Source organism: Scyliorhinus torazame, chromosome 3 (assembly GCF_047496885.1).
Source record: "Scyliorhinus torazame isolate Kashiwa2021f chromosome 3, sScyTor2.1, whole genome shotgun sequence".
Taxonomy (NCBI): domain Eukaryota; kingdom Metazoa; phylum Chordata; class Chondrichthyes; order Carcharhiniformes; family Scyliorhinidae; genus Scyliorhinus; species Scyliorhinus torazame.
In genome coordinates this window covers 20,888,946-20,911,064 of record NC_092709.1, presented here as the reverse complement: position 1 = coordinate 20,911,064, position 22,119 = coordinate 20,888,946, and the positions used below count along the sequence as shown (strand labels likewise).

Here is a 22,119-nt window from a genome sequence, read left to right as displayed (position 1 = left end):
TTTCTTGGGAACTAGAAACTTCTAATAGTCTAGCCCCCACTCTAGCCCCCATTCTGCTCAGCTAGAAACTTCTAATATTCTAGCCTCGCTTTACCTAGAAACTTCTAATATTCTGGACCTCGATGCAATGGAGAAAGCAAAACAACCGGCTGGGCGTAATTAACACCGTGTTAACACGACGGGTGCCATGTAGAAAATAAAGCAACCAGCAACCTAGGTGGACCATGACAGATTTTTGGAGATGTCCTGGTCCACCCACGTCGACCAACCACCAAGAAAGCACAACAGCGCCTATACATCCTCAGGAAACTAAGGAAATTCGGCATGTCCACATTAACCCTTACCAACGTTTGCGGATGCACCATAGAAAGCATCCTATCGGGCTGCATCACAGCCTGGTATGGCGCCTGGTATGGCAACTGCTCGGCCCAGGGCCGCAAGAAACTTCAGAGAGTCGTGAACACCGCTCAGTCCATCACACGAACCTGCCTCCCATCCATTAACTCCATCTACACCTCCCGCTGCCTGGGGAAAGTGGGCAGCATAATCAAAGATCCCTCCCTCCCGGCTTACTCACTCTTCCAACTTCTCCCATTGGGCAGGAGATACAGAAGTCTGAGAACACGCACGAACAGACTCAAAAACAGCTTCGCCACTGTCACCAGACTCCTAAATGACCCTCTTATGGACTGACCTCATTAACACTACACCCTGTATGCTTCATCCGATGCCAGTGCTTATGTAGTTCCATAGAGTGGATAGTCAGAGGCTTTTTCCCACGGTAGAGGGGTCAATTACTAGTGGGCATAGGTTTTAGGTGCGAGGGGCAAGGTTTAGAGGAGATGTACGAGGCAAGTTTTTTTACACAGAGTAGTGGGTGCCTGGAACTTGCTGCCGGAGGAGGTGGTGGAAGCAGGGACGATAGTGACATTTAAGGGGCATCTTGACAAATACATGAATAGAATGGGAATAGAGGGATATGGAACCAGGAAGTGTAGAAGATTTTAGTTTAGACAGGCAACATGGTTGGCACAGGCTTGGAGGGCTGACGGGCCTGTTCCTGTGCTGTACTTTTCTTTGTTCTTTTGTTCTAACAGCGAGCATCTTTGAGGGATAGGGAATATGAGACTTATCCCGAACCTTGTGGCAATCTGCAAATCTTAGGCCTTCCATGTGCTCCTTAATTTAAACAAAAAAATTAGAAAGTCAGAATGTTCTTGCTGATCTTCACTTTGCTGTATCACTTCTAGTGGGGCCGGTTTAGCTCACTTGGATAGACAGCTGGTTTGTGGTGCAGAGCAAGCCAGTATCACAGATTCAATTCCCATACCGGCTGAGGTTATTCATGAACGCCCGTCTCAATCTTACCCCTCACCTGAGGTGTGGTGACCCTCAGATTAATTCGCCACCAGTCATCTCTCCAATGGTCATCTGGGATTGGGACAACTTCACTTCACTTCTAGATCATTTACTTGTGGGATCATAAATGTAAATAATGGGCTGAGTCGCCTACTGTGCTGTTATGATTCTTTGGCAAAATTTCAAATTATAGAAAAAAGAAAGACTTTTCAGAACCACTAGATGTCTCAGAGCAATTTATAGCCAATGAAGTACTTTTTGAAGTGTGGTCACTTATAATGTTGGAAATGCAGCAGCCAATTTGCGCACAACAAGCTCCCACAAACAGCAATGGGAAAATTACCAGATAATCTTGTTCTTTGTGCTGTTGATTGAGGAATAAATATTAGCCAGGACAGGGACCAACTCTCCTGCTGTTCTCCGAAGTAGCCACGTGGGATCTTTTGCACCTACCCAAACAGGCAGATGGGACCTGGGTTTAGTGTCTCACCTGGAAGACAGCACATCTGTCAGAGCAGCGCTCCATTTGTACTGTGCTGGAGTGTCAGCCTTGATCTTTGTGTCCAGGCCCTGGAGTGGAATTTTGAACCTGGAACTTTGTGGCAGGAAGGCGAGAGTGCCACTCACTGAACCATGGCTGACACGCATAGACCACATAAGGTGACTTCATGACTTGCCTTTAGTTAATCTTCAGATGTATGGATTTAAGCTTCTTTTCTGCTACAAAGAGTGACAGAAGGCCATGTGATGAAAGGCACGGTGATCACTACGAGTTTTAAGTGTAGACCATCATTCTTTAATGTACGCATTTTGTTCTTCCTTATCTCCTCCCGCCATCTTCCTTCTCCCACTCCCCTACCTCTTTCATTCCATTCCCTGAAACAAAACAGGCAGCTGACCTATTATTGACTTTTTAACTCTTTCTGTTGCTCATTTTTAGTCCTTGTGCTAAAGTGGCCCCAGTCAGATGTGTCCTGATTTATTTTCCCTCTGCTTCTCGGTGAGGTGGACTCTTGCGTCTGCACAGGGAATGAAACATTGATACTGACTGACATCGGCTATGAGAATTCGATGATGCAATAATTTGCTGGTTGTCTGATATTTTGTGTGTGTTCATTATTCGAAACATTTGCAGATTGGTTTTACTGATATAAAGAACGTTCGTGTGTGGGGAAAAATTGCAGTAAAAATTTTCAGTGATTATGATTCATTTAATGTGGTGCAAGATTGAACTCCCTTTGGTAGTTCTTACAAATAATAATGGAAGTGAGAAGTATCCCTTGGAAAGTGATATAATTGCTCCTGATATGTTTATCGACTTAACCGTTAAATATGTTTTACATGTGTCCATTCACGTGTGTTTTGGCTGAAGCTCCAGTATCCAAGTCTATCATATCTATTTCTTATGGTGGCTCAGTGTCAGGTATTGTCTAATAATGCACGTGTGAAGCACTTTGGGATGTTTCACTGCAAATCCAAGTTGTTGTTTTTAAGATTAGTAAAGGTTGTTTTTCCCTTTTGAGTTTCCTCTCCTTTTTTCTGTCCAGTGGTACTGTTACTGTCACTAGTCTAGTAATCCAGATACCCACGATAATGCCCTGTGGACCCAGGTTCGAATCCCACCACAATAGATGATGAATTTTGAATTCATAAAAAAATCTGGAGTTAAAGGAAGGAAATCTGCCACCCGTAGCCGGTCTGGCCTTCACTCATGTTGGAGTAAAGTCCTGTTGGCGGCCTTCTCCTGCTTCTGCCAGCTGGACTACTTGTTCACTGGGAGAGTTGAGAAGCATCTCAGCTGATGCAGATTCGGCATTCATTTGCACATGTGTGTACATTCCACTTGGAAAACATTCAGAAATGTTAGCTGATTATATTTTCTCCCACCTCACCTGAGAGTGAGGAAGGATTACTTCCACTCCTAGCCTCTATTGGCCATACATACTGGAATCCGGTAACCCACCGCAGAGAAGTTAGTAAACCATTAGTCTGTGAATTCCACACTGGTAGCACTGTTTTAAAAATGTTCTGCAAGGTAGGTGACAAAATCCTTTTGTTAAATTGCGCAATTAGTTATTGGCAAAAGAACACATTACCTTTATCATCTTATAGGGTTCACCGGTATTGATTCAGAGTACGAGAAACCAGAAGCTCCTGAGCTAGTGTTGAAGACCGATGTCTGTTCTGTAAATGAATGTGTCCAGCAAGTGATTGAACTGCTCCAAGAGAGGGTAAGGGTTCACCTGTGTCCTGAATCGCCTTGTCTTTTGTACAGTATTACATTTGTTAGGATTGCAGGGGATTGGTGGATATCTCATAAGTGCAACGTTGGCAGTGGTAACCCTGGAGTAAATTTCCTGGTTTCACAAAATGAAGCAGCCCAAGGAAACCTCACCGCACCTCAACAAATCCCGCTTAAGCCAGAAGCAAAATACTGTGGGAGCTGGAAATCTGAAATAAAAACAGAAAATGTTGGAAATACTCAGCAGGGCAGGCTGCATCTGTGGAGGGAGAAGCAGTTATTATTTCGGGCAAATGATCTTTCTGTTCAGATGATAGGTCATCGACCTGAAACTTTAGCTCTTTACCTCTTTCCACGGGTACTGTCTAAAGTAGTTTCAGTAAGCCAAGTTTGTCACATGGGCTCTTTGGAAATAAAATTAAAATAAATAAATAAATCTTTATTGTCACAAGTAGGCTTACATTAAGACTGCAATGAAGTTACTGTGAAGAGCCCCCAGTCGCCACATTCCGGCGCCTGTTTGGACGCACGGAGGGAGAATTCGGAATTCTCAGCTGGTACGGGAATTGAACCCGCGCTGCTGGCCTTGTTCTGCATCACAAACCAGCTGTCTAGCCCACTGAGCTAAACCAGCCATATGGTGCCCATAAGTGGTAGGTACAGCACACAAGAACATTGGCTAACTCTGCAACTGTGAACCTATTAATCTTCCTTCAGTACTTGTACAAACGTGAAGAAAACCATCATGATTAACTTGTAAACACTCGTCGACATGGATTCAGAGGAAGCAACCCTTTTTGGAGGAAGTGACATCCAAATTGACCTTTTTAAAAAAACAATATAATTCTTGGGACGTGAAGTCACTGGCAAAGCCCATACTTAACCCAAAGATAGTATTGCACCGCTTTTTCGAACTGTCAGCAGTTTAAAATAAATTTGTACACTGGCATTTGTATTATGCTTTTCACAACTTCAGGATGCCCCAAAACAACTGTGGCTTCCATTGCCATTCCATAGATCTCAGCACATAGGTGGACACTCCAGTGCGATGCGGAGGTGTGTTGTGGACAAATTGTCGGTCGAGCTTCTTGCATTGCAGCAGTGACTACGCTACAAAAAAAAAATACTCAAGTTACTATAAATCCCTTTGGGGTGTCCTTAGGAAGTGAGAGGTACCATATAAGTGCAATTCCTTTTATTGTTAGGTAGTAAGGAAAGACCGGTCATGTTTTTGAAACAATCGAGTGACACTGTTTACCCGAGGTCCCGTTCCAGCATCGTCTTTATTACACCCTTTTCCAAGTCGGCAAAGCAGGATGGGGGTAAGCCATTAAGCCCCTCCATCCAGTTCTACCAACGGTCCACAGTAGCACAGTGGATAGCTTTGTGGCTTCACAACGCCAGGGTCCCAGGTTCAATTCCCTGCTGGGTCACTGTCTGTGTGGAGTCTGCACGTTCTCCCCGTGTCTGCGTGGGTTTCCTCCGGGTGCTCCGGTTTCCTCCCACAGTCCAGAGACGTGCAGGTTAGGTGGTTTGGCCATGCTAAATTGCCCTTAGTATCCAAAACGTTTAGGAGGGGTTATTGGGTTATGGGGATAGGATGGAAGTGAGAGTTTAAGTGGGTCGGTGCAGACTCGATGGGCCGAATGGCCTCCTTTGGCACTATGTTCTATGTAAAACTATGTATCCTGTCCGATCATGGCCAATCTGCACCTCAACTCTATTTGGCCCAGATTGCCTGACACCCATGCCCCCCTTAAGCTTTTTTCTTTGTGCACGCTGTTTATCTCAGTGCAGTGCCTTTAATTTGGGGGGGGATGCTTGTGGAAGCACATTATTTTAAAGGGGTCAGCTTATGCCGTATCTTCCAGATTGTGCGGCTGCCAGGAAACATTGTTTGATGTACTTGCCCAACGAAAATCTGCTGATCTTTTTCTGGGTAAATTTCAATTGACCTGGAATCTACAATCCGAAGGGGGAAGGGTTTCAGATTTCCACTACCATTTACGTGGAAAAAATATTTCTGACCCTAATTGTAAGATCGTGCCCTTTTTTTTTCCCCTGGATTCCTCCACCACCCCACCACCCGACCTTCTGAATTCTTAGGAATAACTGACCTGCAGTAGTGTGTGTTTAAAGAAAAAATAAGCAGGATATTGCAAGTTTGGAAATGGAGAATTTCTGTCCACTTTTGGAGAAGCATTTCAGTGACTACTTCTGCCATCTGGCCACAAGGTCCAGTTTATATATAGTAAACGGGAACTTAAGACCAAATCTTTAAGACTGCTCATGTGTGATTTATAAAGTGGATTTTTTTTTTTTTTAAAGCAAGCAGTGAATTCTCTACAGTCTCTACTCCTGTCATCACTTTGTGGAGATATTTATTTTGTTAACCAGCAACGCCAGAATGGGAAAACTCTGTGTCTGCACCTACTGGATAACAAAGTGACGTTTACCACCCAGACCCCCAAAACTGAGCATTATTTTTTAATCAACGCTTCAAACAGATGTTTTAAATAGAGCTCTTCACGGAGGTCTGCGTGGTTGTGATTTTGCTTTATTTCCGTTGAGGTTGACCATGAATTTGGCTATGGTTTATGGCGTAATCATTTTTGTGCAGTCACCTTAATGGTAGATTAAAGCACCTCCTTGCACAGACCTCCTGTGAATTGTCATGTATTTCATTGATGAAAGATGCCCCTTTAATCCCGTATTTGTAATAAAATGGTTTAATTAACTCTGGAATCAATTGACTTTCAACCTGACCATGTTGCTTTTACCGATTATAAACACAAGATGGCATTCCAGGACCAAGCTTTTAATTCTTCCCCCTCATCTGCTGTGTAGGAAGCCTCTACTGCAATGAAAATTAGCTTAAATTTGCCCACGGTTGACCAATGGTCCAGTGTTGTCAATAAATTGAATCTTTGAGGGTTTTATTGATTGTTTCCAACAGGACATTGTCCCTGTTGATGCGTATGCTGAGATAAAGGAACTGTTCGTCCCGGAAAACAAGCTTGATCTAGCCAGAGCCGATGCAGACACTTTGCCAGCCCTGGAAATTAACAAGGTATGAGCTTTTATTTTCCCTCTCCTAACAGCTTTGAACTGTGGAAGACAGGTCACTGTCCGTGTGGAGTTTGCACATTCTCCCCGTGCCTGCATGGGTCTCAGCCCACAACCCAAAAAGATGTGCAGGGTAGGTGAATTGGCTACGCTAAATTGCCCCTTAATTGGTGAAAAAAGAATCTGGTACTCTAAATTTTCAATAAAGGATTCCAGCTCTCAAGATCTAGGTTGACTCTAACGTTGGAGGTGTTATCTTTCAGGGCCCCTGTTTGCCAGTGGAGGTGGATGTTAAAGATCCCAAGGCAGTATTTGTAAAGAGTCCGTCTACTGACCAATATTCAACCCTCGCCCAGTGGTACTAAAATATCCCCTACTGTACCGTACCAGTCTGTCAGTCACTGAATGAACCTTTAAATGATAAGTACTGCATGAATGCAAATATTATTTCACATTGTTGAGATTGGCATTGTTTGGTTTACGTATACTTACAAATTAGGTATGTTCTGGTTTACGCCATACTGGCTCCAGAAGACAAGAACATCCTGTGTTTTACTCAATGTTCTTAACTGAACTAAACCAATCTTGTTTTCTTTTAATTTAAAATATGTTTATTCAAAGTTTTTCAATAATTTTTACAAAACACTCCAAAAAGGAAAGAAAATATACAAAATAAAAAGGCAATACGCCAACAAACAAAGCAACTTAATCCTCTAACCCTTAAACGATTTAACAAATTAAGAACAAAATGGGGCAAACGCCCCTTACATAAACCAAAACAAGACCCCCCCCCCCCCCCCCCCCCCCCCGGGGTTGCTGCTGCTATTGACCTGAAATCGCCCTGTCCTGTATCTTCCGGGCAGGCAGCAGCGGGAATTCCCCTACCTGCCTCCTCACAAACGCCTTAGCCTGCATATACCTGAAGGCATTTCCCGGGGTAACCCAAATTTCTCCTCCAGCGCCCTCAGACTGGCAAAAGTCCCATCAATGAATAAGTCCCCCATCCTTTTAATTCCCGCCCGATGCCAACTTAGGAGTCCGCCATCCATGCTGCCCAGTGCAAAACCTATGGTTGTTCCGTATCGGGGACCAGATTGAGGCCCCCACCTGCCCCCAGATCCTCAGTGTCGCCGCCACCACCGGGCTCGTGGTGATCCAATCTTGTTTTTTGCGCAGCAGTTTCAAAACATTTAATTGCCAGCAACATGCTTCATGGGTTTCAGGAAATAATCTTGTACACGATGAGCATGTTGCATATTAAACAGGATGCAGTCGTGTGAATCATTGCGGCAGGTTGCTGAGTGATAGAAGGTTGTGGGGTTCAGAATCTAGTCCGGGGATTCCAGCACATAATCAAGGCCGGCCCTCCTGTGCAGTACTGAGGGAGTGCTCCACTGACGGGAGAACAGTCTCGGGTGGATGTAAGAGATCACATGGTGCTATTTGAAAAAAGAGCAGTGAGTTCTCCCGGGTGGTCTGGCAATATTTATTTAACTCTTCAAAATATTTTAGCTGGCTATTTGCCATGCTGATCTTTGTGAGAACTGACTACGCACAATGACTGCAACATTTCCCTGTGCAGCAATTGCAACTACATTTCAAAAGTAGTTCATAGGCTGTGAAGCACATTGAGAAGTTCTATTCTTCCATTGAAGTGGAACTTGACTTCTCAATTCAAATGCAGTTTTTTGAGGTGTATTCATTGGGGAGTTGTCACACCTCTGTTGACATCAAGTCTGCTTTGCTCCATAATCATTATCATGTAATAAGCCTAAAAGCTCTGATATTTATAGTTTTATTAGAGGCATTAATCCATTTAAAATAGATTACCAGATTAATATTGCAATGCAGTGAACATTAACAGTTAGGTGGATTGACCATGCAAAATTGCCCCTTAGTGACCAGGGACGTACAGGTTAGGTTATGATAGGGCGGGGGAGTGGGCCTAAGTAGCGTGTCCTTTCAGGGGGTCGGTGCAGACTCGATAGGCCAAATGGCCTCCTGCACTGTAGAACTTCTAAGATTCTATAATTCTCATGCAAATATCGTGAAAGCTAATTCCTGGCTTTGCACTCACACAACGAGGTCAGAATCAAGTAGCAGATGGAGAGATTGTGATGGCTCCTGAGTTGTGATTGCTCGCAACCCAAGGTTTTATGCAAAATTCAGGCTCAAATACACTGATTCTTTTTTTTTTTTTTTTGCCACTCCCACCCTCCTTAATCAAACCCCAAAATTCCAGGAATGTGCTGCTTAAATGAAACTGGGTGCTTCTTTGTAGCAAACTGAACGTTTCAGTGATGCTGTTTGCAGTGGTAATTGCAATGTCTATTCTTTCAGTACTTTTAACGTAAACCTGCAAAAACTTAGAATCCTAATTCTGTTAGTTGAGTTGTTCTCTCACGCCACCAACTAAAGCGAACGCACGGAGAAAGAGGGTACATTTTCCAGGGTAAGAACAGTTTAAGGACTTGTTGTGTTTTATAACTTGTTTGTGTGTTTACACCACAGCACATGCCTGGCTTGGTGAGCTTTAAGTATGAGAAAGATGTTGATTATATATAATTTATTTCACAGATAGTTACTGTTCCTTTTGCATACAGTTGCGTTTTAAATAAATGTTCAACTCCGAATCCCCTATTCTAACACTCCCCCTGGCACCCCAGGGAAGGTGGCTAATTTTAAGTCCCCTCAGAGAATCCGGGTCTGCAACTCATTTAAATTACAGTAAATAACAAGTGTGCTGGAGCCTGTCTCGCTGGCTCCCAGACAGATCCATAGCTGCTGCCGTCGTCATTGGCTGTTCTGTCCCTGTACTTTGCCAACTAGAGTAGTGTTTCAAATTAGTAACGGCTAGGATTAAATTTACTAACAGATGGACTAGTGTACTGCATATACACCCTTTAAAGAACAAAAGTAAGAAAAGTTTATTCCAGTTGGTAAGAAATCAGAAAACAACCAAAGGTTGAATTGCAGAACTTACTTAATTATTCCTTGCAGTTAATGGGGAAGGAAAGAATGCTTCCAAATAAGGGAAAAGTTGGAAATTTAGCTTCCATTTTTCAGCCATCCTTCAGGAACCATCACTCTTCCTGGAAATCCTTGAGTGAAGGTCTGCTTCCTTCCAGGCTGGTGCAGCAATATTGACTACTGTGATTGTCCCTGGACGAGGACTGTTTGCCAGCAGTGAGAGACATAACTTCAACCTCCTCTAATACACATAGTCCATGGCCAGAATAGGGCCTGCTGATTTATTTGGCCTGCCCATCCAGGCACCATTAATTTTTCCCGGTGTCCTGACTAGTACTTATCTCTTAATAAAAGTCACTGGGCACAGAATATCTGGTTGTTTATCCCATTGCAGCTTGTGGGATTTTGCAATATGTAGATTGGCGGCTGTGGTTGCATATGGTGACTTAAACTTAGTAATAAATTGGCTTTGAATTGCTATTGGGTACCCTGGGAATGTGCAATGTCTTGATGAACACTGTACACACGTTTTTTCTTTCTTTGTTGCAATACCCAGAGAGACCATTAATGGTTAAAGACATTTGAAATTTCAGTTATTACCTGAATAAACCATGCCGGAAGATTTAAAGTTTAAAACAAAAAAATTACTCAAATTAAACGAAGCAAGCACTTCAAAATTAACACTATTTTGTAATTAAGTTTTAAACTGTGTTCTACTTTTTGCTTCTATCCAAGAGTTTCCTTATACGTTACAGAATTGAGGGTTCATTCACTTCTCCTGGGACCAAACCAAGGCATGCCACAGCTCTCTGGTATTCACATTGATTCTCCTTAGTGTTCCAGCGATTCTGAGGTGTGAGATTTCAGGGAATCCTTCCAGCAGCATTTGGCTAGGCGGCCCTTCAACTTTTTTTAAGACCTCATGATTGTGGACTCCTCAGGCTGGATTCTCTGTTGCGAATCTGGCATTGGGCCGTCATTTTGTTGTGGGCAGCCCGATAGCGAGATCAAGATTCTAGGCCTTGTCCCGTAACACAATTCCAACATTCCCGCCCCCCCCCGCCCTCCCATTACAGAGACCCCCACCAGTGACCTCCCCATTGTAGAGACTCCTGCCTGGAAGATAGAGATAAGTCCAGAAAGGACAGTGAAAAAGATCACTGCTTTAAAACTCACCTGTGCCCTACACCTGGCTCAGGCAGAGAAAGCAGCACCTATAAATTCTTAGAAAGCAAAAACCACATCGGCTGGATTTAGCTATGATTGACAATTGATGGACCACATCAAATGCAGTTGTGCTTTCTGCAGAGAAAGAGGCACTGAGAACACAACCACTTTTGATGTGGTACAAGATTATCAACCATAGCTAGATGTTTATAAACATTGTGGTTAGTTCACACCTGGGTACTTGCGATCCATTCAAACGTGAAGGTAAATAAAATTAAATAATCCAGACAGCTGGCTATGTGCAAGCTGCCAATTGCAGTGTAATAAAACAAATGTCCCATTGATGTGAATGAAAGCCTTGCAGATCAAAGATCTGAGGGGCTTTATTCCCAGCTGATGTGTTTTTTGTTTTCTCGGAATTATATGGGGATTTTGATCTCTGGTGGGGAGATCTCTCTGGTCAGTCAGGGATGGGAGGTCTGTCTTGGTGGGGAGGGGGTGGTCTGTCTGGGGGGGTGGTCTGTCTGGGGGGGTGGTCTGTCGGGGGGAGGCGTGTCTGGGCGGGGGAGGCGTGTCTGGGCGGGGGAGGCGTGTCTGGGCGGGGAGGCGTGTCTGGGCGGGGAGGCGTGTCTGGGCGGGGGAGGCGTGTCTGGGCGGGGGAGGCGTGTCTGGGCGGGGGAGGCGTGTCTGGGCGGGGAGGCGTGTCTGGGCGGGGGAGGCGTGTCTGGGCGGGGGAGGCGTGTCTGGGCGGGGGAGGCGTGTCTAGGCGGGGGAGGCGTGTCTGGGCGGGGGAGGCATGTCTGGGCGGGGGAGGCGTGTCTGGGCGGGGGAGGCGTGTCTGGGCGGGGGGGCGGTGTCTGGGCGGGGGGGGCGGTGTCTGGGCGGGGGGGGCGGTGTCTGGGCGGGGGGGGGCGGTGTCTGGGCGGGGGGAGGCGCGCCTGGGCGGGGGGGGAGGCGCGCCTGGGCGGGGGGGGGGCGGGGGAGGCGCGCCTGGGCGGGGGGGGGGGTGCGCCTGGGCGGGGGGGGGCGCGGGCGCGTGTCTGGGCGGGGGGGGGCGGCGCGTGTCTGGGCGGGGGTGTGGCGGCGTGTCTGTGGGGGGCCTCTGATACTGTTTGAGGGCAACTCACTTGAAGAGTTTCCTTATCCCACCACGTGGTCCACTGTGCCAGGACCATGCTGGGAAATACCTGCACCAATTCCCACCCAAGTGAATCCTGGCCCAGAGGACTGGTGAATCACGGCGGCTTGGCAAATCCAGTGCCCAGCGCCCAGCCCGTTAATATGGTTTACATCCTTCTGATAGTGCGGGGAGTGAACCTCAATACCGTCGCCAGCGGTGGATCGGAGCATCGAGCGCCAGTCCCATTTTTTCACAATGCTAGATTCTCCGCCACGTCGGGAACTTCACTACCAGTGGTGGAGAATCCTGCCCTTCAGCTGAAGCTTGAGACCTCACTGCATTCTTGTTTAGTGGCTGCACATCAGAAATCCCCCTGGTTTCTAATAAGCCTCAGCTCCTGGCAGACTCTGGCCTGAATTCTCTGCCGTCAGGATTCTCTGTTCCCACTCGCAGGGCACCCCCACCCATCGGATTTCCCGGAGGCGTGGGGTGGCTGCAATGCATAATCCCATTGACAAGAGGTGGGAACAGTGAATCCCATCGCCAAGAAACACGTGGCTGGGGGTCCGGAGAATCCAGCCCTCTATCCCAGCTTTCTCTAAGCTGTAATCAAGTTGACTGTCTGTTACTGTGAGGAAAAACACATATAAAAAGCCTCAGACAAATGTGTACCTCCCTGCATGGCCTATTTCGTTAGCAATGTGGCATACTCTCGGATGTTCCGAACAGAAATTTGAACAAATTACTTTTTACCTTCAAAACAGCCCTTTAATTCTGGGACCCACATGAATCTTTTGTATCTTTAATGGAGATTGCTGATTTCACCCAGGAACCCACTAGTTTGCAAGGCTCCACCCAGGAACCCACTAGTTTGCAAGGTTCTTTTAGATTCTTTGATCTGGGAACTACATGAATAATTTAACTTCTTTTTTGAAGTAACTGTATGCATCCTGTCCCTGTCAAGAGTTTGGTGTTGGGTCATCCATTCTTTCGGGTTTTCTCAATTCCAGCTCTGTCCTTCTAAAAGGAGCACATGATACTCTTTCAAACTGTAGTTAATCCAGGTCTTTTTGCACTTACTTTAGACTTGTTTACGACTCAACCAAGTGTTTACATTTGTCTACAGTTTTAATATACTCCAACACCCAAACTATTTTCTCAAGCACGAGTTATGAAATGAAGAGGTTTGCAAAAACGATGTTTATAAACGAAGCCTAATTATTAGCATTAAAAATGAAACTTATGCCTCTGTTCATCTTTCTAGGTGGATTTGCAGTGGGTGCAAGTTCTGGCTGAGGGCTGGGCTACTCCACTCAATGGCTTCATGAGAGAACGAGAATTCCTGCAGTGCCTTCATTTCGGCTGCTTGTTGGATGGTAAGAACTCAATAATATCCGGGTGAGGCCAGTTTAAAAAGAAGTGTCAACCACATTTCTGTACAGCCCTGTGTCGGAACTGTGTTTCATTTACAGTGTAGCTGGGAGATTATGATAGTAATGCTTTTGTAGATCGTTGATAGCAGTGAAGTCAAGCTCATAGCCAGCCGCATCGTGAGGCACCCTTTTTTAAAACAAGGTGAAATTGCATAGTCAAGACAAAGTTAGAAAATAAAAAGCTGGAAATGCTTGGGTCTGGCAGCATCTTTGGAGCGAGGAATGGCGTTTAAGGTCTATACCCTTTCAGCTTTCCACCGTTTTCCGTGTTTTGCTTTGCTATTCAAGGTGAAGTTGTAATGCTCAGGTTAACTGAGATAAGAGAATGGGGGATAGTTGGACCAGTCAATCTAGACGTATATACTTCCCCTTTTGAAAGTTCCACTTTCTGTCCTTGTATTTTATTCAAATTATCAACCCTTCTGTTTATGTTTATAATGGGAAGCTATCTCTGCGAACTTGTCATCATGTAATTGAACATTCTCACCAGATAGTGCAGTGAAGACCTCGTGTAATGGCAGCATGACAAGTTTACATATGCAGTTTCAATTGCGGAGATGCAACACAAATTTATACTGGAAAATGTTGACTGGAAGTGTGGCACACATACACAATTTTCATTTATTGTATTGGAGCCCAAGTTAACCTGAATGTTGATCCTTAGTAGGATCACACCTTATAGATGGTACCTGAGCTCCTCTTTGATTTCTCTTTTCCTGTAATGTTGGATAAACCTTTCAAAAGTGGATATATGGCTTTTTTTCATCCTTCCAAAGCTTAGGTTACTAAGAATCAAAGTATGGCACTTTGAATAAAAGTTAATGAAAATGTTAAGTTAAAACATATTGGGGATAATTTTCACCATCACTTGTGCGGTGTGCTGGTGGAGTATGTTGTAAGCGTTTATAAATATACCTGGGTAACAATTCCACAGCAAATGTGATGGCTCAGGTCCTCCAACCTCTCACCTGGTCCGACAAGATCTGCCAGAATTGTGAATGCGGCACTTCAGCAACCTGTCTCAGTTGTTTGAATTGCAGATGCACTTGGTTTAGATAGCCACAGGAGCCTCGATTCCAATCTTGGCTGAGTTGCCAGTGAGCTCACTCCCAACGAAATGTGATCCTATATAATCCCTCCTATTCGGGATGGGAAAAGTACTTTAAATGCTATTTATTTAATGCAGGTTGGTACAGGTGTGTAGAAATGGTGGTCCACCCCATGTGAGATGATCTCAATCGAGCATATTAACTATCTGAATTTTTCATTTGTTCATTTGCTTGTACACACCTACAACTTTATAATTTCTTAATAATGCTCTTATTTTGTTTTGTGCTGCAGGAGGCCTCATTAACCTGTCGGTGCCCATCGTCCTGACAGCGACAAATGAAGACAAAGAGCGACTGGATGGTTACACAGCCTTCGCTCTGGTGTATAATGGGCAACGGGTGGCTATCCTTCGCAATCCGGAATTCTATGAGCACCGGAAAGAGGAGCGCTGTGCACGTCAGTGGGGAACAACTTGCAAAGAACATCCTTACATTAAGGTTTTGCCAAAAGAACTTTTTCTCTCTCTAAGATCAGAATTGCATTTGGATAACAGTACCTATAGCACCATGAAAATAAACCGGAGGCAATGTAGGAGCTCAGTCTTATTTTGATCTGGTCAATTAAATTAGTGTCAGCTAAAAAAGTGGTTATCGGGAGTATCTTATTGTAAATACCCTCCACCCAGCAGTCATTCCTGTAGTACTGCATGATGGTCAGCTGTGAGCCATTTAGTTTTAATTTGGAATATAAGAGATTCCAACAGCTCACGACAGAGGTTCTTTATACCTATCTTACAGAGGAGTTTAAATCTACCTGCATGACACATCTTGTACACAACACAATCTGCTTCTTTACTTTTATTCTCCATTACCATTTAAAAATATAACTTATTTGTTATTTTGAAGACAAGTTCAGCTACATAGGAACAGGAGTAGACCATTCAGCCCCTTCAGCCTGACCCACAATTCACTGAGGTCATGGCTCATCTGTGACCTAATTCCATATACCTGCCTTTGGCCCATATCTCTTAATATCTTTGCATAACAATAATCTACGATTTAAAATTAACAACCGTTCTAGCTTCAACTGCTGTTTGCGCGAGAGAGTTCTGAACTCTATGACCCTTTGAGTGAAGAAGTGCTTCCTAACATCTCTCCTTAGCCGTCTAGCCCTAACCTTTAGATTCTGCCCCCAGTTTTAGAATCTCCAACCAGTGAATCATAGAATTTACAGTGTAGAAGGAGGCCATTCGGCCCCATCAAGTCTGCACCTGCACTTGGAAAGAACACCCTACCTAAGCCCACACCGCCACCCGTAACCCAGCTACCCCACCTAACCTTTCTGTACACTAAGGGCAATTTAGCACAGCCAACCGGGTTTTGTATAGCTGCAGCAATACTTGTGTTTATACTCCTTTTTTTCTGCACTTGTTTGTGGCATTTTAAAGATCTATGCACCTGAGCCCCCAAGTCTCGTTGGACATGCACTGTGCTTAATCTCTTCCCATTTAGAAAGTATCCTGCTTTATCCTCCTTTGGTCAAAAATGGATAACCTCACACTTGCTTACATTGAATTCCAACTGCCACAATTGTGCCCATTCACATAGTGTTGTCAATATTTTCTTGCAATTTTATGCTATCATCTAGACTGCCTAGATGTTGCCTAATTTTATATTATCAGCAAATTTGGGTATATGACTTTCTATCCCATCATCTAAGTTGTTAATGAATAATGTGAATGATTGAGGCCCCAACACAAAACCTTGTGGTACACAACTAGTCACCTCCTGCCAATTAGAGTACTTACCCATTATTCCCACACTCGGTCGCCTGCCACTCAACCAATTTCGTAACCATGTCAATAAGGTTAACCACCTTAGTTAACAGTCTCTTATGTGGGACTTTATCAGATAGGTGCCTTCTGGAAGTCCATATAAATGACGTCCATGGACATTCCCCTGTTCACAACCATAGTCACCACTTCAAAAATTCAATGAAATTTGTCAGGCTTGACCTTTGCCTTCATGAACCCATGCTGTCTCTCCCCTGATTGACCAAAATTTTTCAAGGTGGTCACTTACCCTATCCCCGTTAGGCTAACTGGTCTGTAATTCCTTGGTCCCTTTCACCTGTCTTAAAAAGTGGCGTGACATGTGCAATTTTCCAATCCATAGGGACTACTCCTGAATCTAGAGAACTCTTTGAGAGATTATAGTTAGGGGCATCTACTTCCTTTAACACCCTCGATGGAAACCGTCAGGTGCTGGGGATTTGTCCCACATTATTAATCTCCTAGTTACTGATGCTGTACTTACATTAATTGTATTAAGTCCCTGTCCAATCTCCAATATTAATTTTTTCGGGACGTCTGGCATGTTATCCTCCTTTTCAACTGTAAATACTGAGGCACAGTAATTATTCAACATGTCTGTCATTTCCATTAGACAATGGCCGTCTTGCGCTGCCGATAGCCGACTTCCCGGTGAGGCGGCGAATCGGCGCCGATCTGTTTCTGATGTTCCGGACCCCACTGGCGTTGGGATCGAGATTCGTGCCCTGCGCCAGTGGGGCCAGGTACCATATTCTCCGGGCCCATGTGATTCTCCAGTCCTTTGGCCGGGAATCACGTGGGTGACAATTGCTACTTTGTTTTTTATTTGTTCATGGCGTCGCAGGCTGGCACAGCATTTATTGCCATCCCTAATTGCCCTTGAGGGGGCAGTTAAGAGCCAACCACATTGCTGTGGATCGGGAGTCACATGTAGGCCAGACCAGGTAAGGCTGTCAGATTTCCTTCCCTCACGGACATTAGTGAACGAGATGGGATTTTACAACGATCGACAGTGGTTTCTTTTTTTTAATAAACATTTTATTGAGGTATTTTTGGTATTGTAACAACAACAAAATAAACAATGTACATGAAACTATAAACATAGTGCAAAAGCCTTCCTTACAGGTCCCACCTTTATTAACCCCCTACTCTAAGCTAAACCACCCCCCCTTCTGCTGACGATTAATTTTCCGTGAAGAAGTTGACGAACGGTTGCCACCTCCAGACGAACCATAACAATGACCCTCTCAAGGTGAACTTGATTTTCTCCAAACAGAGAAAGTTAGCCATGTTCGATAGCCAGGTCTCCGACTTCGGGGGCTTTGAGTCCCTCGAAGCTAATAGTATCCATCTCCGGGCTACCAGGGAAGCAAAGGCTAGAACGTCTGCCTCTTTCTCCTCCTGGATTCCCGGGTCTTCCGACACCCCGAAAATCGCCACCTCTGGACTCAGTGCCACCCTTGTTTTTAACACTGTGGACATAATATCTGCAAACCCCTGACAAAATCCCCTAAGCTTCGGACATGTCCAGAACATGTGGACATGGTTCGCTGGTCCTCGCGCACATTTTGCACACATGTCTTCCACCCCAAAGAATCTGCTCATCCGGGCCACTGTCATGTGAGCCCAATGAACGACTTTGAATTGTATCAGGCTGAGCCTGGCACATGTTGTGGACGTGTTGACTCTACTCAACGCGTCCGCCCATGGACCATCCTCTATCTCTCCTCCCAGCTCCTCCTCCCACTGGTGCTTCAGCTCCTAGGTCTGCATCTCCTCTGACCCCATAAGTTCCTTGAGAGCAGAGATCCCAGGGTTGATCCCAGAGTTGAGGGAATTAGATTATGACGAGAGGTTGAGTAGACTGGGATGGTACTCATTGGAGTTTAGAAGGATGCGGGGGGATCTTATTGAAACATATAAAATTATGAAGGGAATTGATAGGATAGATGCGGGAAGGTTGTTTCCACTGGTCGGGGAAAGCAGAACTCGGGGGCATAGCCTCAAAATAAGGGGAAGTAGATTTAGGACCGAGTTTAGGAGGAACTTCTTCACCCAAAGGGTTGTGAATCTATGGAATTCCTTGCCCAGTGAAGCAGTTGAGGCTCCTTCTTTAAACGTTTTTAAGAAAAAGATAGATATGGTGTACGGGCCGGAGAGTGGAGCTGAGTCCACAAAGATCAGCCATGATCGTTTGATAAGGATCCCCATGGTAGACTACTGCAGAAAATACGGAGGCATGGGATTCAGGGTGATTTAGCAGTTTGGATCAGCAATTGGCTAGCTCGAAGAAGACAAAGGGTGGTGGTTGATGGGAAATGTTCAGACTGGAGTCCAATTACTAGTGGTGTACCACAAGGATCTGTTTTGGGGCCACTGCTGTTTGTCATTTTTATAAATGACCTGGAGGAGGGCGTAGAAGGATGGGTGAGTAAATTTGCAGATGACACTAAAGTCGGTGGAGTTGTGGACAGTGCGGAAGGATGTTACAAGTTACAGAGGGACATAGATAAGCTGCAGCGCTGGGCTGAGAGGTGGCAAATGGAGTTTAATGCAGAAAAGTGTGAGGTGATTCATTTTGGAAGGAATAACAGGAAGACAGAGTACTGGGCTAATGGTAAGATTCTTGGCAGTGTGGATGAGCAGAGAGATCTCGGTGTCCATGTACATAGATCCCTGAAAGTTGCCACCCAGGTTGAGAGGGTTGTTAAGAAGGCCTACGGTGTGTTAGCTTTTATTGGTAGAGGGATTGAGTTTCGGAGCCATGAGGTCATGTTGCAGCTGTACAAAACTCTGGTGCGGCCACATTTGGAGTATTGCGTGCAATTCTGGTCGCCGCATCATAGGAAGGACGTGGAAGCATTGGAAAGGGTGCAGAGGAGATTTACCAGAATGTTGCCTGATATGGAGGGAAGATCTTATGAGGAAAGGCTGAGGGACTTGAGGCTGTTTTCATTAGAGAGAAGAAGGTTAAGAGGTGACTTAATTGAGGCATACAAGATGATCAGAGGATTGGATAGGGTGGACAGTGAGAGCCTTTTTCCTCGGATGGTGATGTCTAGCACGAGGGGACATACCTTTAAATTGAGGGGAGATAGATATAAGACAGATGTCAGTGGTAGGTTCTTTACTCAGAGAGTAGTAAGGGCGTGGAATGCCCTGCCTGCAACAGTAGTGGACTCTCCAACACTAAGGACATTCAAATGGTCATTGGATAGACATATGGACAATAAGGGAATAGTGTAGATGGGCTTTAGAATGGTTTCACAGGTCGGTGCAACATCGAGGGCCGAAGGGCCTGTACTGCGCTGTAATGTTCTATCTATCTTCTATCTATGATCTCATTGAATGGCGGAGCAGGCTCGAGGGGCCAGATGGCCTACTCCTGTTCCTAGTTCTTATGTTCTTAAATGTTAGAGACCCTCCCTTCTCCCACCCACCCTCTGGAAACTACCCTGTCCTGAATCCCCCTTCGCGGTAGGAGAGGGAAGGTTGACACCTGTATACGTAGGAAGTCCCGCACCTGCAGATATCTGAATTTGTTTCCCCTCGCCTACCCAAACTTCTCCTTCAGCGCCCTCATACTCGGAAAGCACCCCTCTATAAACATGTCCCCAATCCTCTCAATCCCTGCTTTCCGACATATCCGGAACCCCCCATCCATACTTTCTGGGGCAAACTGGTGATTATTACAGATTGAGGAGCAGACCGATACTCCCTCTGCTCCCACATCTCCTCCATTGCCCCCAGACTCTCAGGGCCGCCACCAACACGGGGCTGGTGGAGTACCGTGCCAGTAGTAAGGGCAGAGGCACAGTTACCAACGCCCCCAGACTGGTGCCCTTGCATGAAGCTGCCTCCATATGCTCCCATCTGACCCCTCCCCCACCACCCACTTCCTGATCATGACTATATTCGTCGCCCAGTAATAGTTACTAAAATTTGGCAGCGCCAGCCTGCCCTCCCGACTCCACTCAAGCATTACCTTCCTTACTCGCGGGGTCTTGCCCGCCCAAACAAAGCCAGTGATCACTTTGTTGACCCGTTTAAAAAAGCACCGCGGAATAAAGATTGGGAGACACTGAAATACAAACAGGAAGCTTGGGAGGACCGTCATCTTCACCGTCTGCACCCTCCCAGCCAGTGACAATGGAAGCGCGTCCGAAAATCGTCCTTCATTTGGTCTACTAGCCGGGCCAGATTAAATTTATGCAGCCGGTCCCATTCCCGTGCCACTTGAATGGGTAGGTACCTAAAGCTTCCCCCTACTAATCTAAACAGCAGCTCCCCCAATCGCGCCTCCTGTCCCCTCGCCTGGACGGCAAACATCTCACTTTTCCCCATATTTAGCTTATACCCCAAAAACTGGCCAAATTCCCCTAAAATCCTCTTGATTCCCCCCCCCGGCCGCTCATACAAACATACTCCAACATCAAACAATCCCCACACAATTGCCTGGCAGAAAAACACCAAGATCTAAACAAGCACACCTCCATCCCCCAACAGTGCAAATGAAAACTTTAACTCACTCAGCTCTACTGCTGGTCCCAAATCAATACAAAAGGCATTACAAACAGCTTTCACAAAACGAGAAACTTTTTTTCAAAAAAACAGGAAAAATAAATAAGAACGTTGCAACAAATTTCAAAAGTTCTCAGTCCACCGCCAGTCCTTTCCTTTTTACGAAGTCCAGCGCGTCCTCCGGCGACCAAAAGTGCTGTTCCTCATGCGTGACCCAGAGACGGGCCGGATACAACAGTCCAAACATCACCTTTTTCTTAAAAAGGATCGACCTAATCTGGTTGAAGCCTGTTCTTCTCCTGGCCACCTCCACACTCGGGTCTTGGTAAACCCATAGGATACTGTTGGCCCACTTACAGCTCCGTGTCTGCTTGGCCCACTGTAGAATGCGCTCCTTATCCAAGTACCTGTGGAATCTCACTACCATTGCCCTCCGGGGGGGGGGTCTCCCATTCGCGGCTTCCTCGCGAGCACTCTGTGAGCCCTGTCCACCTCCAAGGTCGGGAGAATGTCCCCTCCCAGCAGCAGCTTCTCAAACATACCCGCTATGTATGCCCCAGCGTCCGCTCCTCCGGTAGCCCAACGATTCTCAAGTTCTGCCGGCGAGAAATATTCTCTAGGTCCTCCACCTTCTCCAGGAGCCCTTTCTGCTGGTCTCTCAGCATCTCCACCTCCAACTCCACCGCAGTTTGATTTTCCTCCTGCTCAGCCAGTGCCTTCTCTACTTTCTGGGTCGGCTGATCTTGGGCGTCCAATCGAAGCTCCAGCCGCTCAATTGACTCTTTTATCGGGTCCAAGCAGTCCCGTTTCTGCTTAGCAAAGCCTTCCTGAATAACTTGCATCAGCTGCTCCGTTGACTGCTGGGTTGACGAACCAGAGATCCGGTCCTCCGCCATGCTGTCTCCTGCTGCAGCTTCAGCCCAAGCCTTCTCTGTCTTTTTGTTTCTGCCTTTACGAGCACTTCTAGTCCTTCTCTCCATGCACCGATGTGGGAATTCGGTACACAATTGCCCCTGTCATCAGTTTTACAATTCAAGTCCGGTAGAAAAGCGGGGTTAAGGTCCAAAAGTCCGACCAGAGTGGGAGCCACCAAATGTGTGGCTTACTCCTTCATAGCCGCCACCGGAAGTGTAATCGACAGTAGTTTCATGGTCATCATTAGACTTATAATTCCAGATTTTTATTGAATTCAAATTTCACCATCTGCAGTGGCAGGATTTGAAACCGTGTAATACCCTGGGTCTCTGGCCTACTAGTCCTGTGACAATACCACTATGCCACCGCCTCCCTCTACCATTGGTAAATGGGGCCCTGACGCGGTGGACCTCACAATGGGTGAACGCAGTTGCCCCCAAAGTCC

The 22,119-nt window shown here is 45.8% G+C and overlaps 1 protein-coding gene across 1 annotated transcript in view; it reads left to right on the top strand.

Annotated features, from left to right (window-relative positions):
• Nucleotides 1-22,119, top strand: part of papss1 (3'-phosphoadenosine 5'-phosphosulfate synthase 1) — a gene marked incomplete at its 5' end in the record, with an annotated part of 118,683 nt that overhangs the window by 48,327 nt on the left and 48,237 nt on the right. Inside the window, 4 exons of the mRNA XM_072495162.1 lie at nt 3,472-3,590; nt 6,558-6,671; nt 13,189-13,300; nt 14,699-14,904. Coding sequence (XP_072351263.1) covers nt 3,472-3,590; nt 6,558-6,671; nt 13,189-13,300; nt 14,699-14,904 — 551 coding nt within the window. The remainder of the gene's footprint in view (nt 1-3,471; nt 3,591-6,557; nt 6,672-13,188; nt 13,301-14,698; nt 14,905-22,119) is intronic.